The sequence below is a fragment of the Leptodactylus fuscus genome, chromosome 6 (assembly GCF_031893055.1).
Source record: "Leptodactylus fuscus isolate aLepFus1 chromosome 6, aLepFus1.hap2, whole genome shotgun sequence".
In the NCBI taxonomy this organism is placed as follows: Eukaryota; Metazoa; Chordata; class Amphibia; order Anura; family Leptodactylidae; genus Leptodactylus; species Leptodactylus fuscus.
The window spans coordinates 43,353,739-43,372,330 of NC_134270.1; the positions used below are offsets into that span (position 1 = coordinate 43,353,739).

The 18,592-nt window shown below is 41.9% G+C and overlaps 1 protein-coding gene across 4 annotated transcripts in view; it reads right to left on the bottom strand.

Annotated features, from left to right (window-relative positions):
- AJAP1 (adherens junctions associated protein 1) overlaps nt 1-18,592 on the bottom strand; it is a 235,316-nt gene that overhangs the window by 120,832 nt on the left and 95,892 nt on the right. Inside the window, exon 2 of one of the 4 annotated variants that reach the window (XM_075279812.1) lies at nt 16,879-16,954. The exons of the other annotated variants lie outside the window; for them this stretch is intronic. Within the exon in view, the coding sequence (XP_075135913.1) occupies nt 16,879-16,895 (17 nt within the window). The 5' untranslated portion in view covers nt 16,896-16,954. The remainder of the gene's footprint in view (nt 1-16,878; nt 16,955-18,592) is intronic. 4 annotated transcript variants of the gene reach the window in all.

Here is an 18,592-nt window from a genome sequence, read left to right on the forward strand (position 1 = left end):
GGATTCTAGATTTTAAGGACCCTCTTTTCCCTTGGAGGAAAATTTTTTGCCCAACTGTGAATTCCGTGAATAGATGCATACAGCCACCATTTGGGAGAACTAGCTGCTTATGGGTTTATAAAGTTCAGTTCTGCATAGTCTCTATATGTATTCTTTCTCTGATGTCTTCTTTCCAATTGCAAGTAGCTGTTATGACAGTTCCATAGTAAGCAGAAGAAGTAATTCAGTGCCAGGCTCCCTTACACCATACATTTACTTTTAAGGAAGTTATCCATGTTGTGCTACATAAATCTCTGACGGCCCTGCTGTTTGTTCCTTGAACAATCAATTGTAATCTGTGGGAGAACGTGGCAGCAAGTTTTAAAGTCTAACTAAACCTTTATTTTTATTTTTTTGCCTAAATCCATAGTACAGACGAATAAAACAAACTTCTTAATGTAGTTTATTAAAGAAAATTGGCAGTTTCTTCACCTATTTGCCTCCTTCTGATACTGCTGAAATCTGTACAATAGAAGTCTATAGAGAGGGGAGGGGGAGAAAGAGGAGAGAGACATCTATACTATAGAGAGAGAGTTTTCTTTCACTACAAAGTTGGTTTATCAAGAATTACTATCCAGCTTTCTTTTGACAGCAATGACTCATTTAATGCTGTAGGTGTTATCATATCACTCCTCCTCATCTCCTCTCCCTCCTTCACCTCCTCTCACCACAGATTTCATTGTAAATTTGTACTGCTTGTGTACTGAGTATGGGACAAAATCACACATATAAGATATAAAGACCGGAGTAATAGTTAAAGATACAGACACTTTTCTGTAGTGAAATATATTGCAAAGCTTGTTTGCTTCACCTGCACTATTGTTTTATGAGGAAATGCTTTAAATGGAGTTTGTCACCAGAACCAGCCTGTCAGCCCAGTCCCACAGATAGATAGGTTAGTGTCACCAAAACACAGCCTATCAGCCCAGTCCCACAGATAGATAGGTTAGTGTGTCACCAGAACCAGCCTGTCAGCCCAGTGCCACAGATAGATAGATTAGTGTCACCAAAAGTCAGCTTATCACCCCAGTCCCACAGATAGATAGGTTAGTGTCACCAAAACACAGCATATCAGCCCAGTCCCACAGATAGATAGGTTAGTGTTACCAGAACCAGCATATCAGCCCAGTCCGCAGATAGATAGGTTAGTGTCACCAGAACTCAGCCTAACAGCCCAGTCCCACAGATAGATAGGTTAGTGTTACCAGAACCAGCATAACACCCATCTTGCATATAGATAGGTTAGTGTCTCCAGAACCCAGCCTATCAACCCAGTCCCACAGATAGATAGGTTAGTGTCTACAGAATCAGCATATCACCCATCTTGAATATAGATAGGTTAGTGTCACCAGAACCAGCCGATCAACCCAGCCCGCAGATAGATAGGTTAGGGTTACCAGAACCCAGCCTATCATCCCAGTCCCACAGATAGATAGGTTAGTGTCACCAGAACCCAGCCTATCATCCCAGTCCCACAGACAGATAGGTTAGTGTCACTAGAACCAGCCGATCAACCCAGCCCACAGATAAATAGGTTAGTGCCACCAGAACCCAGCCTATCGGCCAATTCCCACAGATAGATATGTTAGGGTTACCTGAACCAAACAATGTATTTCCCTTTGTGAATCACTGCCTCTGTTGCCAAGATATCCCGATTTTTGTGAATATGCAAATAATCTCACTGAAGCAACTACTTATCTCTTTAGTGCAATGGCGACACCCCTATTGCTCCAAAGAGCTTATTTGTTTATTAACAAATATGGGGATGTCTTGGCAACTGAGGCATCAATAAACAAGGGGAAAACACTGCTTCTGAGACCCTAACTCATCTCTCTGGGCTGATATGCTGGGCTCTGGTAACAGACTACCTTTAAGTTCCCCTGCAATGTCACCACAAGGGAATCAAAGCATTACACAGCTCTCATAGAAATCAATGTGCTTTCCTGTAATACACAGACGAGGTGAATATTCAAGAGACCGAGGTGCCTTAGACCGTTCTCCATTCTGGATAATAGATGTTCCCCAACAATTCGTCTTAGAATTCCTTAATAAGGGTTTTTAAAAAATGGGTCTTCTAAGCCGCACAACCCTTGAATATGCAGCTTGAGATAAGCTTTTACATTTAACCGCTATATTTCTATGAGATATACAGTAAAACACATTATATTCCTATCCAAGATGGAGCAAGGAACCCGCTTAGCAGCAGGAAACCCTGTCTTACATTTCACTAACAAATTCTAATTGTCCAGGATAAAGCTGCAGAATTATTTTTGCTCCACAGTTGCATTATGTTTCTATACGTTGCGCTCCAGTATTATGATGCCACCGAGCACATTTAGCACTGCTGCGGAGTCGCCGAGCGGCGGCTGATTTCATCTAATTAAACAGCAGTCGATTTTCTGTTGAAAGTGTCATTTCCTCTGCCGCTCACTGGTGGCTACTGAAAGATGACTTGTCATGCAATCTCATGCTGATTCACAGCCTTAAATACACGGCAAAGAAGAAGACATCATAAATGCAAACTGAACGCATGTCGCGGATTGTGTAGTGTGCATCTAAATACCACCAACATGAAATCACTGGATCTGATACTAATAGGACTGTGTTATCTTCATGGAGATTATGTGTATGTCATATCCTGACAATCTTGGCTTCCTATAACAGTAGGAATACTCTGATGTATAGACTAAATGTGATATTGATACATAGGAACTATTAACACTCCCAGATTTTCACTGCCCCCCATAACAATACTAGATAGGACTGGATATCAGATAGAATATGAGTATTCAATGACTGGCTGGAGTCTGCCATCAGGTAAAGGTCCAAATTCAATGTGTTCAGTATTTACATATGTTAAAGGGGTTTTCCGGGCAGAAAATCTTTTTTATTTTTATTTTTTTTATTTTTAAGAAAGGTCTTTTAGTGCTAGTAATGGGTTAATAATTACACCCATGTACCTTTAGCAGTGTTTGGAGTGATTTCTCAGTGTCTCTGGTTGCTGCTGGCATACTCTGCATTTGTTTATCAGGTATAACTTCCTGCTGTGCAGCTTCCTGTGTAGCTTCAACCCTAGTTCCTTCCTCACTCTGTTACACTACCCCTCCCATCTCACTAGCTAAACTATCCCACCCACTAATAGCCCCTCCCACCTTCCCCCAATCTCCCTAGCCTAGTGATTCACCCATTACTAGCCGCCTCTCCCACCCTCGCCCAGTCTCCCTAGTCTAGCGACCGGCCCATTACTAGCAGCTCCCACCCTCCCCCAGTCTCCCTAGCCTAGTGATCCACCCATTACTAGCCTATCCCACCCTCCCCCAGTCTCCCTAGCCTAGCAGCCCACCCATTACTAGCCCCTAATACCCTAGCCCCCTCACACACACACCCCCACACCCCCATCTACCTAGCTAACCTATTCCGCCCACTATTAGCAGAGAAGAAGAGGGAAGGAGCTGTTCCCAGACACAAGAAGGCTTAATAAGTATTGATGGCGATGATGGAGGGGGGGGGGAGTAATGATGACGTTTCTGAATCAGTGAAACGGAACATCACAGGATTATCAGAAAGTGTCCCTGGGATAATCACATAACTGCTCCAGGGATATGGGTAATTATAGATTTTTGTAATTGAAGTAAATTAGAAGTTAGGTGGCGGGAGTGGGTTTAGTTTAGGGGTTAAACTCCTCTGTGTAACATAAGGTGATTAAGCATCCTTGGTGCTCTCACACACTATAACAACTCTTAAGCTTCCCCGCACAGTATAATTCCTCCACTTGTTGAATGGCATAATGTCACCTTAGTGGTCTGCTTTTAGTGTAATGCCCCCTAGCTTCCTTCACATAGCACATCAGTGTTCAATCACAGTGTAATGCTCCTTCATATAAGACCTCATTTAGTGGCCTCTACATGGTATAAAGATCAACTGGTGCCCCTTCATTGTATAATACCACATTTGTACCCCTAAACAGTTTATGATGCCGCACTAAATAATGCCCCAATAGTGTCCACACATAGTACAGTGCCACCTCTGTTAAACCATGTCGCAATGTGTAAGGGGTCACTGGTAGCTCACTCCTTGATGACACTGCCAGAGGTCGGGGAAAGACCAATTTCCTGACTACAGTCCCTTTTGCACTGCCATAACTCAGTCACAGAGTAGCAGAGATTGACGTTTATTCCTATAGCCCACACAAGAGCATAGCCATTCTCATACTACTGCTGTGTAGGCAGCAGAGATGACTGCCAATCCCTGCTAATCCCTGCTCTGCTGCTACTGAGATATATCTGTGCAAAAGAGACAAAAATTTTGTGTGCACCCTGCTTTATGGGTGTCACCATATGTAAAAGCTGACACTGTCCTCTAACACCATCAGTTGGAGCTGAGCTCTGATCATGGGGGTTAATCCCTGAGATGCCACGGTCAAACATGACTGTGGCATGTCAGGAGTTTTATTATATATTGGGGTCCCAATTGGCCTGTCCCTACATAACGTTTTTGGTAGGTGTCGTCATGATTAAAAATAGAAAAATATTGTTACTCACCTTCCCTGGGCTCAGCATCCACTCCAGAGCTCTTCCGGCCAGTGACTGAGGTCCTGCTCCCCAGACGTCACTGATGGGGAGCCTCTAACTGGGCCTCAGTGGCCATGTGGGGCATGTTGACATCATTATGCTGGCGCGCTCCACGTGATCGCTGAGGCTCAATCACAGGCCCCAGCAGTGAGGCCTGGGATGCAGTACCTCAGTCACTGGCCAGAAGAGATCCAGAGTGGATGCTGAGCCCAGGACAGGTATCAGGGTTTGTTGTTTTTTTTTTTTTTTCTTGTTAATCACGACGGCACGACCCAATCTCTCGGCGGGGGGTGCAGAGGGGTACATGTAACATGGCAGAACCCCTTGGATGCCACGGTCATGTTTGAATGTGACATCTAAGGGGTTAAAATCGATTGGAGCCATCCGATTTGTTAACACAAAGTGTGAGGAAATCTGGATTCAATGCAAATGGAATATTTCTTGAAATTTGGGTCAAATTCCACTTTGTCAGCTTCGATTCGCTCATCTCTAATAGTCACATATTAAGAAATCATTCAGCAAAGAATGATGAACCTAAAATTGACATAGTGTTAAAAAGTAGACATTCTTTTAAAGGAATGCCCTAAAAACTGACAATCTTTTGCGTGTCGCCTTTATATAGCATTACCTTCAGCTGAAATGCTGTCATTTTCTACTACAAAAGCATCTTCCGCTCACATACAACAATAGTACCGTGAGTCATATTATAATGTATGTAAATGAGCAATTACTGGATTATCCGGCATTCGACTGCACATAGAGTGCTAAGCTTCCATGCACCTTATATTAGGATATTTGTAAGAAGCAGCTGCTCAGGACTAGCAAAGTGTGTTTATCACTGAATAATATCCTACTAGAAGAATAAAGGTGTTACTCTCAGGAATTTCGTAACTTGTAGATGTGAAAGCTTGTTACTAACAGATTCTAAGAGAGTCATTAGAAAAAAAAATCTTTTGTTAACTTGTAAAATATCAGTACGGCATACAAAGGCTTATAAAGTCAGTGACGGGTAGGCAAACCATATGTACAACCTTTACAAATGTACAGGGGGCCCGTAAGTTGGGGGGGCCCTACCACCAAAAAAGTAGCTTCCTATTGTTTATTAAGCTTCCTATATGAGCTAATGTATTTTCTGGCTTACAACGGCTGAGGCTCTGTTACTAAGGCGTAAAAGGGTTCTTTATCATATGCTTATTAATATTACATAAGTGTGTGTCCTTCCTCACTTTTTATTTTGGCTCAATATGTGTGATGTACAATGATAACCAGCTTTTTCTTTAACCACTTCCGGACCGCCCATAGACTATATACGTCCGGATAGTAGTTGCCTTGTTCTGACAGGACGTACTGGTACGTCCAGTCAGAACACACCGGTACGTCCAGTCAGAACACAGCAGCTGCACGGAGATCCTGCAGCTGCTTTCAATGGGAGCCGGCTGTAACTCTCAGAGAGAAGACAGGGAAGATTTATTACCTCCCCTGCCTTCTTGATCGCTGTGTATACAGTGCTCAATGAGCGCTGTATGCACAGCTATGGACACCGCCATAATTCAGCCTCCCTCTGACCCGGAGGTCACGTGATCTGCTGGGAGCAGAGTCTTGCAAAAGCTGCTGAGTCCTACAGGACCCCAGATCAGCTCAGTAAGCTGTATATACAGCGTGCAGGAGGCTGGATTTCTCCTGCAACTGAGGCTGAATGTACCAGCCCCAGTTATAGGAGAAATCAGCCTCAAGTACAAAAAAAAAAAAGTGATCAGATGTCCCCAAAGGTCTCTTATCACTTTATGGGGACACAATCTGGAAAAAAATAAAATAAAAAATATAATAAAGTTTTAAAAAAATGTAAATAAAATAATAAAAAATAAATAAATAATACGCTAATAAATCGCCGTTATTAAAGGTTATAGCCCCACCCCCGATGACACTATACAAAATAAAAATTATTGTAACAGAGAGGAAAAACTATATTATAAAGTTTTTCAGTGACACTTTGTGTTATTAAATAAAATAAAAAAAAATTATAAATTGAAAACCAGACACAATTTCCCTCCTATTTTGTTTATATTTTCCTGGATATAAAAAAATTAAAACACATTTGAAAATAAAAATAACATAAAAATAAAGCCGTATGTGTCCCCGAAAAAAAGCCGCAAAAATTAGTTGACTGAGACATACGAGAAAAATGTTACAGACCTCAAAACCGCACATACAAAATAAACCTAAAATGTGTCTGGTCCTGGACCACAAATTGGCCCGGTACTGAAGTAGTTAAAAGAAACATGATTTTACATTACTTTGTCACAAGATGTCTATCCTATGTGTCTCTATCTTTGGCCACCCAGTGGTCGTGTTGTCAATTGCAGTCTGTCAAGGTTCCTCTTAATATGTTAAAAAATAATAATAACAAATTTTATTTATTTACAGGGTTGCGCCAACATATTCCGCAGCACTTTACAATTTGTAAATATTTTACCTTATTAATTTTTTTCATAAACAATTGAAGTCCTTGACCAAATACATAGCTAAGATAAGAGAGGCCATATCTGTAGATAAACAGATGAGATAGATAGATAGATAGATAGATAGATAGATAGATAGATAGATAGATAGATAGATATTATTTTGGTTCAAGGAGTGTGAAAGGATTTTTAATTACATAGTGGGATGAGTCACACTTCTCCCATAATATGGCATGTTCTCAATTCTGTATAAGGTGCCAAACCATGCCCCAAGCATCAATACAATACTTCTCCATCTGTACTGACAGCATAAGCATTAAAATAATGCTCATTAAAAATGCCTGCTCATGTTGCAGATCTAGAGCCGTAATTACATTCAATATTGCAATGATGATTCGCCAATTAAATTTTAAAGAGTACTTCAACATTTTTTGACAGAAACAATCATCATGGCGATAGAACTTTTAGACATTTTATAAGTGCGGGCAACACCAACGACATTCATCATATAATAATAAACTTTTTGGCCCAAACTTTGGGTAGTAATTTGTGTTTTATCCGTAAAATAGAAGTGAGTGGTTGACTCCATTTTTAACTTGTTTTTCAGATTTTTTTATTCTCTTACTATAGCTTTTAAAATTAAAAATTGGAGTTGGCCAAATCTGTCAAAAACTGCTTATATAACAATATCTTATTACTACCAAATACAATTAATTTTTGACAATTTTTATATGGGATAATAATAGTAATAATAATAATAATAATAATAATAATAATAATTTGTTATTATGATGATGACAATTGCCACTAAGTCTAATACACTCTATGACTTTATCTTTCCATGGGCCGTAGAGAAACGCTATTCATTTATATGGGAGAGTTTTCTAGGCACGCTCTGTCACCTAGGTGACTGCAGCAAAGAAACCTCCTACAGTAGGGGGCAACACAGGGGCTCAGTGGTTAGCACTGCAGTCTTGCCGTGTTGGAGTCCTGGGCTCAAATGCTGCCAGGAACAACATCTGCAAGGAGTTTGTGTGTTCTCCCCGTGTTTGCATGGATTTCCTCCCATTCTTCAAAGACATACTTAAATGAAAAAAACAAATTGTGCACTGTGATCCCTTCATGCGGCTCACAATCTACATTTTTAAAAAAACTAAAAGAAACCTCCTACAGAAAACATGAAGTCTAAGCTTAGAAAATGGTCTATTGGACAGCGCCAGAAGTGTAGGATTTTTATTATATCTCCCTATATTATAAAAATGAATTTCTGTCTGTCTGTCTGTGCTCTAATGCGAACCAAACGACTGGACCGATCTTCACCAAATTTGGTACAGAGATACTTCAGATATCCGGGAAGGTTTAAGACGAGACTCCAACTCGCTCGGACGCACCGTTGCTGAGATACAGCATTCCAAACACAGTGCCCCCCCTTAGCCAATACAAAGACTTTCACTCATATTCCAACTGCAATACACACGGTCACTCCACATGCACAATACAACACTGATATCCAAGCTGAGATACACGCATCAGAGGATTAGATACACAGATCAGCACACAGTATCACACGCCACAGGATTAGATACGCGCCTCTTCACACAATACCACACAAGGGAGGATTAGATACGTGTGTGTGCACACAGTACCACACTTTGGAGGATTAGATACATGCCTCTGCACACAGTACCACAAGCCAGAGAATTAGATACGCGTCTCCGCACACAGTATCACACGGGGGAGGATTAGATACACGTCTCAGCACACAGTACCACACGGGGGAGGATTAGATACGCGCATCTGCACACAGTACCACACGGGGGAGGATTAGATACGCGCGTCTGCACACAGTACCACATGCCGGGGGATTGGATACGCGCGTCTACACACAGTTCCACATGCCATAGGATTAGATACGCGCCTCTTCACACAATACGACACAGGGGAGGATTAGATACACGTGTCTTCACACAGTTGTACACGCCATAGGATTAGATACACGCATCTGCACACAGTAACACATGCCGTAGGATTAGATACGCGCGTCTACACACAGTACCAGATGTTGTAGCATTAGATACACGTGTCTGCACACAGTACCATTTGCCGTAGGATTAGACACGCGCATCTACACACAGTTCCACACTCCAGAGGATTAGATACGCGCGTCTGCACACAGTTGTACACGCCATAGGATTAGATACACACGTCTGCACACAGTACCACATGCAGTAGGATTAGATACGCGCGTCTACACATAGTTCCACAAGTGGAAGGATTAGATACGCGCCTCTTCACACAATACCACACAGGGGAGGATTAGATACGTGTGTGTGAACACAGTACCACAGTTTGGAGGATTAGATGCATGCCTCTGCACACAGTACCACAAGCCAGAGAATTAGATACGCGTCTCAGCACACAGTATCACATGGGGGAGGATTAGATACGCGCATCTACACACAGTACCACATGCCATAGGATTAGATACGTGCGTCTACACATAGTTCCACACACCGAAGGATTAGATATGCGCCTCTTCACACAATACCACACAAGGGAGGATTAGATACGTGTGTGTGCACACAGTACCACACTTTGGAAGATTAGATACATGCCTCTGGACACAGTACCACAAGCCAGAGAATTAAATACGCGTTTCCGCACACAGTATCACACGGGGGAGGATTAGATATGCGCGTCTGCACACAGTACCACACGGGGGAGGATTAGATACGCACGTCTACACACAGTACCACATGCTGGGGGATTGGATACGCGTGTCTACACACAGTACCACATGCCATAGGATTAGATACGCGTGTCTGCACACAGTACCACATGCCGGGGGATTGGATACGCGCGTCTACACACTGTTCCACACGCCATAGGATTAGATACGCACCTCTTCACACAATACCACACAGGGGAGGATTAGATACACATGTCTTCACACAGTTGTACACGCCATAGAATTAGATACACACGTCTGCACAGAGTATCACATGCCGTAGGATTAGATACACGCATCTACATACAGTTCCACACTCCAGAGGATTAGATACGCATGTCTGCACACAGTTATACACACCATAAGATTAGATACACACATCTGCACACAGTACCACATGCTGTAGGATTAGATACGCGCGTCTACACACAGTTCCACACGCCAAAGGATTATATACGCGCCTCTTCACACAATACCACACAGGGGAGGATTAGATACATGCATCTGAACACAGTACCACACTTTGGAGGATTAGGTACATGCATCTGCACACAGTACCACATGCCAGATAATTAGATACGCATCTCACCACACAGTACCACACGAGGGAGGATTAGATACGTGCATCTGCACACAGTACCTCACACCAGGGATTAGATACACCTGTCTGCACACAGTACCACACGCCAGAGAATTAGATACACGCGTCTGCACATAGTACCACATGCTGTAAGATTAGATATGCACGTCTGCACACAGTTTCATTTACCGGAGGATTAGATACGTGCCTCTTCACACAATGCCACACGGGGGAGGATTAGATACACACATCTGTACACAGTACCACACCAACAAGGATTGGATACTTGCGTCTAAACACAGTACTGCATGGGGAAGGATTAGATACAGCTTTACTCCAGGTATCCATAACAACTGATCACAGGTTTTTCACTGATATCCAAAATGAGATACATAATCACATGACGCTTATGGACATACACACAAACAACATACAAAATACATCAGTGCAAAATTGGACAATTCTTATGAGGCCACTACACAAACATAACATGTAATATACCCGTGCGAAGCCGGGTCCTCCCTCTAGTAGATAATAATTTTGAAAATTAAAAAAAAACAAAAACTCAAAATTCTTTCAAATAAAACTTGATTAAAATAATAAGTCATTTTCTGATGACACATTGCCTTTAAGTATGTGCATTTTTGTATTTCATGTGTCATGGAGAAAGCTCTTTGTCAGGTTCCATCTGTTGAAAAACAGAAGACCCTCCTATAGGTTTACAACGAAGGCATGCTAGCATTTTAATAGAAAACTTGCAGTAAGTACAGTATGGGCCACAGATGACCATATGGTCCTTGGTGGGCCCAGGAGTAATAAGAGATCCAGAGCCTATAAGGCTCGGCATGGGGCAAACCAATCTAATGACAAGGTTCCCTTTCTACAGGGGCAGAGGGGCCCTGTGTGTGGGCCCTTGCTCCCAGCATAGGGTTGTAATCCACAACATAACCCCTAGATGGCCTCCCATACACCCATATAGGATATACATTTTGTGAAACAGTGCTATGAATTCGAGGCCAAACGGTGGCTCAGTGGTTAGCACTGAAGCACTTGCAGTGCTGGAGTCCTGGTGTTCAAGTCCCACCAAGGATCTAAAACCATCTGCAAGGAGTTTGTATGTTCTCCCCGTGTTTGCATGGATTTCCATCCCATATTCCAAATGACATTCTGATAGGGGGAAAAAAATGTACATTGTGGGGCTCACAATCTACATAAAAAAAAATTATGATTTTTTTTTTTTGCTAGTTATCTTGTGCCATACATCCAGGGGTATATTTGGCTTAGAGGAAGGATAAGTAAGGACTAGAGATGAGCGAACACTAAAATGTTCGAGGTTCGAAATTCGATTCGAACAGCCGCTCACTGTTCGAGTGTTTGAATGGGTTTCGAACCCCATTATAGTCTATGGGGAACATATACTCGTTAAGGGGGAAACCCAAATTCATGTCTGGAGGGTCACCAAGTCCACTATGACACCCCAGGAAATGATACCAACACCCTGGAATGACACTGGGACAGCAGGGGAAGCATGTCTGGGGGCATAAAAGTCACTTTATTTCATGGAAATCCCTGTCAGTTTGCGATTTTCGCAAGCTAACTTTTCCCCATAGAAATGCATTGGCCAGTGCTGATTGGCCAGAGTACGGAACTCGACCAATCAGCGCTGGCTCTGCTGGAGGAGGCGGAGTCTAAGATCGCTCCACACCAGTCTCCATTCAGGTCCGACCTTAGACTCCGCCTCTTCCGGCAGAGCCAGCGCTGATTGGCCGAAGGCTGGCCAATGCATTCCTATGCGAATGCAGAGACTTAGCAGTGCTGAGTCAGTTTTGCTCAACTACACATCTGATGCACACTCGGCACTGCTACATCAGATGTAGCAATCTGATGTAGCAGAGCCGAGGGTGCACTAGAACCCCTGTGCAAACTCAGTTCACGCTAATAGAATGCATTGGCCAGCGCTGATTGGCCAATGCATTCTATTAGCCCGATGAAGTAGAGCTGAATGTGTGTGCTAAGCACACACATTCAGCTCTACTTCATCGGGCTAATAGAATGCATTGGCCAGCGCTGATTGGCCACAGTACGGAACTCGACCAATCAGCGCTGGCTCTGCTGGAGGAGGCGGAGTCTAAGATTGCTCCACACCAGTCTCCATTCAGGTCCGACCTTAGACTCCGCCTCCTCCAGCAGAGCCAGCGCTGATTGGCCGAATTCCGTACTCTGGCCAATCAGCACTGGCTAATGCATTGTATTGGCGTGATGAAGCAGTACTGAATGTGTGTGCTTAGCACACACATTCAGCTCTACTTCATCGGGCTAATAGAATGCATTGGCCAGCGCTGATTGGCCAGAGTACGGAATTCGGCCAATCAGCGCTGGCTCTGCTGGAGGAGGCGGAGTCTAAGGTCGGACCTGAATGGAGACTGGTGTGGAGCGATCTTAGACTCCGCCTCCTCCAGCAGAGCCAGCGCTGATTGGTCGAGTTCCGTACTCTGGCCAATCAGCGCTGGCCAATGCATCCCTATGGGAAAAAGTTTATCTCACAAAAATCACAATTACACACCCGATAGAGCCCCAAAAAGTTATTTTTAATAACATTCCCCCCTAAATAAAGGTTATCCCTAGCTATCCCTGCCTGTACAGCTATCCCTGTCTCATAGTCACAAAGTTCACATTCTCATATGACCCGGATTTGAAATCCACTATTCGTCTAAAATGGAGGTCACCTGATTTCGGCAGCCAATGACTTTTTCCAATTTTTTTCAATGCCCCCGGTGTCGTAGTTCCTGTCCCACCTCCCCTGCACTGTTATTGGTGCATAAAAGGCGCCAGGGAAGGTGGGAGGGGAATCGAATTTTGGCGCACTTTACCACGCGGTGTTCGATTCGATTCGAACATAGCGAACACCCTGATATCCGATCGAACATGTGTTCGATAGAACACTGTTCGCTCATCTCTAGTAAGGACACATGTGTACAGGCGTTTGGTAGAGCATTTGTTTTGGAGGTGGGCCCACAATAAGCCGATCCGTTGTAGCGTTCCCACAGATTATATGAATCAGTGTTGGGAGTAATAGTTACTGACAGCAGACTCATTCAGTCCTGGTGGTGAGTCACTGAAGTCACAGGCAGCGGCTCGGGATTGTTACGACTCAATAAGGTTGCTCATTCCCATTATCTCTGCTCTGTTTCTCCTCTGACTCAGTGTCTTTTACTGTCTGCTAACAATTATTGCGCTTCACTAATCATTAAATATATTCGGGTCAGTTTTTAAAGCATAAATAGACCAGTTTTTCGGGGCATCGAGTAGGAAAATGTGTACGTAAAACAAGTGCCAATAAGCAGTCATCATGAAACCATGTTGTTTAGCTCATTAGGATATTTGTTTGCAGCTAATCAGTGGAAACATAAATTAACATATATGCATAACATATGCAAATCAGCTCTGTTGAAAGGTAGTCGTCCTAGAAGTCAATGTCCGACCATTTATACTGGTCTGAACCCATGACTTGGATGAAACCCAAAGCAGACATTGATGTAAAGGTATTTTCCAATAGATGGCCCTAGAGGCATGGCATTTCTTCTTTATTGTTTTTTTCTGGTTGTTTTGGAGGTTTCTTTATTATGTTGTAGATTAGCTTCACCACACATTCACATGACCGAATTTCAGTGGTGTATTGGTTGGATTTACTGGCCTGGACAGTATGCCGGAAGAGGGACTCTTAGCAGTATAGTTATCTATGCTGCTAGGACTCCCATACTGTCCCATACCGATTATAGTGCGCGCAGTATGTCACTAGGGGGCAGCATAGATAACAGCATCGCTAGGTGCAGGATGATAAATCTGGCCAACACACGGACCAAGTTGCATGACTGAAACTCGGTGGTGTGAATGCGAATAATTCAAGGATGTCAACTGCAATATCGTACACAGTTATAGTAATGTTTTTGGGAAGGAAAACTGGAATAACCTTCTTCATAAAGTCATACTGAGCAAGTTCAAAGATGGCCTGGATGCCTTTCTTGAAGAGAACAATATTACAGGTTATGGATTCTAGATTTTAAGGACACATTGATCCAGGGTTTTATACTGACTGCCAGATTGGAGTTGGGAAGGTGACACTTTAATATTCCTAGGTAAAGGAGTAAAACTATGAAAACTCAATCTATTGTATTCCTTGCGGACCCCACCAACAGAATACTGAACACATTAAAGAGTGGTTAGCAGAGAAACCACAGGGACCCCATAGACTATAACGGACACTGGTTCCTCTTCTATGTAAGAATAAGTAATATTATATATGGCAGACAATAGATATAGATTTTGCAATCAGGTTACTCTGGATATAATGCTACTTTATAGTACCTCCATAGTGGTGATAAAACCCCAGTTTTATACAGAATATTCCTTTATTGAACTGAAGTTTTTTGTCTTTCACGTGATCCCCTGACTATTTAACATGGCATCCTACATGGAATAAAAATAACTAACCGGAATAAGCAAAGCATAACAAATTTCACATGACATAGAAGAGACTGACCTTTAGAAAGTCAGTTTTATGCTAACAGCATATTCCGTAAAACAACAGCTGAAACATCCAAAGAATGTAGATCTTCTGAGCGGCCTCATCATCAACCAATGGCAATGATGAAACCCTGCGATATATATAGCATACAGAATAATATTCCCACACCTGTAAATTAGAAGACATTTATACAAGTCACAGAGCTCTGACTCTGGCAAAAAAATCTCAGATGCTGCAGAATCTCTTTTTTGAGGAGAAACACTAGCGTTGGGGTTTCCGTCCTTCAGATCAGCATAGGGACCTTAAAGACGGAAACCCTGTCCAATTAAGGGCTAATGGTAAGAGGGGTTACAGACATATAATAATCATGCCATATAATGGACAACAGGTCACAGGGACCACATCTCATGAGTCAGTAGACTTGGGCGACACAACTGGCCATAGCTCTGAAGATGAAGCTGCATACAACAGGCTGAGGTCACTTTATCTGTTCCTCTCTAGCTCTGGATGTGCCCATTACTTTCTTGAGAATCCTTTGCAGTGCTTACAGATGCAGCAGTGGAAACTCACGTCATATCATTGCTCTCTATGGAGAAATTTAGTGTTGAAGACACAGACAACAAAGCAAGTACATGATGGAAATGGTAGGGGAGAAGAAAACTAGAGCGTGCGCTGTCATCTACTATACTTTGGGAAAACCTGTGCACTTCACTAGGGAATTTCCATAGAGATCAATGATTTCTTCTGTAAGTTCTTTGCTTTATTCCTTCTACCTGTCAAAAGTGGAAAGGAGGAGAAATTCAGAAATGTGCATAATTTTAAAGCTTTCAAAGGTTTGCACTTGCAATATAAGTATACTCAGTTCTTTTCCAAAGTGTTCTAGGCTGCATTGAACAAAGGATATTGTCACAAAGATAATATCATCGGTAGTTACATATTCTAAGACGTCATGTAATGTTTAGTAATCTGGGGAGGAAGTCTGAACATCTGGACAACTATAAAAATACAAGTTAAATAGATAGGTATGATAGATATGATAGATAGATGATAGCTAGCTAGCTAGCTAGATATTATTAAAGAGAACCTCCAATTATGAGACATCTTTTCAGAAATGAATAGTGCATGTAAATAGAAGAAACTTTGTAATATATATTATTATAGAATTCTGTTTCCTTCTCCACTTATTAGATTGCTCTTTTCCTCCTTCTCTCCATATCAGTCTGTTTGTTTACATAGAATCCATCTCCAGCTCACACACAGTACTCTATGGAGAGGGGAAGAGGGAGGAGGAGGCTGCTAATTGATCTACTGCTTTATTGTATGCATTGTTTATCTTGAAGCACAGCAGTGTTACATGAGCACTTGACTCACAGAATAGTAGAGTAGTTGTGTGGGTGCGTCCTCTTCCCCCCTCCATAAACTAATAAGTAAAAAGTAACTCACTTTGATAAATGGAGAAGGAAACTTATATCTTAAATAGGATATATTACAAAGTGTCTTATATTTACTGGTACCATCCATTTATAAAAAGTTGTCTTATACTTTAAGGACAGTAATCCTAATAGAAAGTGAATGCAGCAATGAATGATGTAAATGTACAAAAGGTAACAATGGATGATGAGAGCGTCAATGATAATGTGACACAATAAAAATAGCACAAGTATTGTTACATTTACAAGTGATTAAAATAAAACTCGAAAAAATTTAAAGGAACACTAAACCTAGAAATGGCTGATAAAAGTGAACAAAATATACAGTTGCCGCAGAAGGGAGAAGTATGAGAACTTCCAGACATTTCTCATTTCTTTTATAGCCATTATTGGCTTTGGCTCAAAAAATCGCTGCAAAATCTGCAACAAAGGGAGCTGCTTTTCCGCAACATGGAGCCTCAGCCTATATGTTGGCTTTTTCTGTGTTTAGTGGTCCTTTAATACATGTTATCACAAAAACATAGATGAAAGATGGACAAGACTTACAAAGAAATGTAGAACATGGATGTAGCATGGTGGCACTGCTTAGAATTAAGTTGAAGTTCATGGTGATTTCCATGTCCTGTAGAGAGTAAAGACATGCTACTGGGTGACGGTGAAGACAGATTATTCTAACAAGTTAGGATAGAAAAACAGACATGACAGCATTGTATAAATGGAACCATAAATGGATGATTGAGTTGTCCCTCCAGAAGACAACAGGATCCACATTTGACCAGGTTCTAACACAATAAGAAGGTCTTGCCACAACATGGCAAGCTGACTTAAAGGAGTTTTCAGGATAAAATAATTTCTTAAAATTAGGCCATGGGAGGTGAAAAAATAAACTGATACCTCCCAACGTGGTCTGGTCCTGCCACTCTGATATTTTCTTCTAGCAGACGTCAATCGGCAGCCTCAGCGAAGGACATGGGATGTCACTTCCTATGACACCCCTGGATCCTTTCCTTAGGCCGCTGATTGGCCTCAGAGGTCACGTGACTGCTGAGGCTAACCAGTGTCCTAAGGAAAGGAAGCTGGAATGTCACAGCTGCGAAGACTTCAGGCAAAAAAGACATCAGACCAGCAGCACTGAGTGGCATTGGAGCATCGGGGACAGATGAGTATGTTTTTGTGTTTTATGGGGTTTTTTTCACCTCTCCTGGCAAAAATTAAAAGAAAATAATTTATCCTAGACATTGTCTTTAAGGTGCATCTGATCTTGATCTTCAGATCAGAAGTTCTTGAGTCTATAACTTCTATGATATGTTATTGATGGTAATGGAGATGTTAAGGCTCTGATTTGCCAAAGTTATTCCAAGATGATCTCTGTTTAGGACCTCACTCCAGAATAAACACTCAAACAGATTTACTCATTTCTAATATTTACACAGAACAGACAAGGCAGTCTAAGTATACGTCGCATTTATGACAGTGAGATTTGGATGCTTGCTGAATATTACATTTTGTCCATTTTCAGACATATGTATCTAATTTTACATCTCCATAAAATAGATTGTAAAACTCACCACCCCTTTCAAAATCAAAAAAAGTATAAAGATAAACTAAACTGAACTGAATTTACATTATAACTGAAGCAGCTCTTTCTCTCCCTCTCCTAGTGGGAACTCTCAGCATATCTACATGAACCAGAAATTACATCCAGTTAATAGATTGCATGTAGCCAAGCTTTATGTCTCTGACGATGAGGACACTGAGCTTTTATGCAGTTCAGAAAAAGGGCTGCGTAGCAAAACTGTAATGTGGCCCCACCCTACCTTGACCACCTTACGCAGGAATTTCAAAGCCTGACAAATATATGCTTCTTCTGGTCTCCGTTACATAACACATAACACATATTGATTTTACAGAAAAGATAATGTACACTGTGATGTCACAGTACAGCAATAATGCACACAGTAATGTCACAGTATAGGTGTGGAGGTTATAATCATGTAATGTATGAAAAACATTGTTATCCTTAAAAGCTGAATGCTAGATATAGTTACTTACGCTTGAAACTAGAATGCTATTATTATAAAAGTGAAAATTTTGGATGTTTGTGGGTTTGTGTGTTTGGATGTTTGGATGATTTTTCCTCAATCACACCCGAAGGGCTGAATGGATCCACTCGAAATTTCGCACACACCTACATATTGGCCAGAAAGGGGTAATAGGCTACTTTAAAAGTGTCTCACTCACCCCAAAACGCCACCTCGAC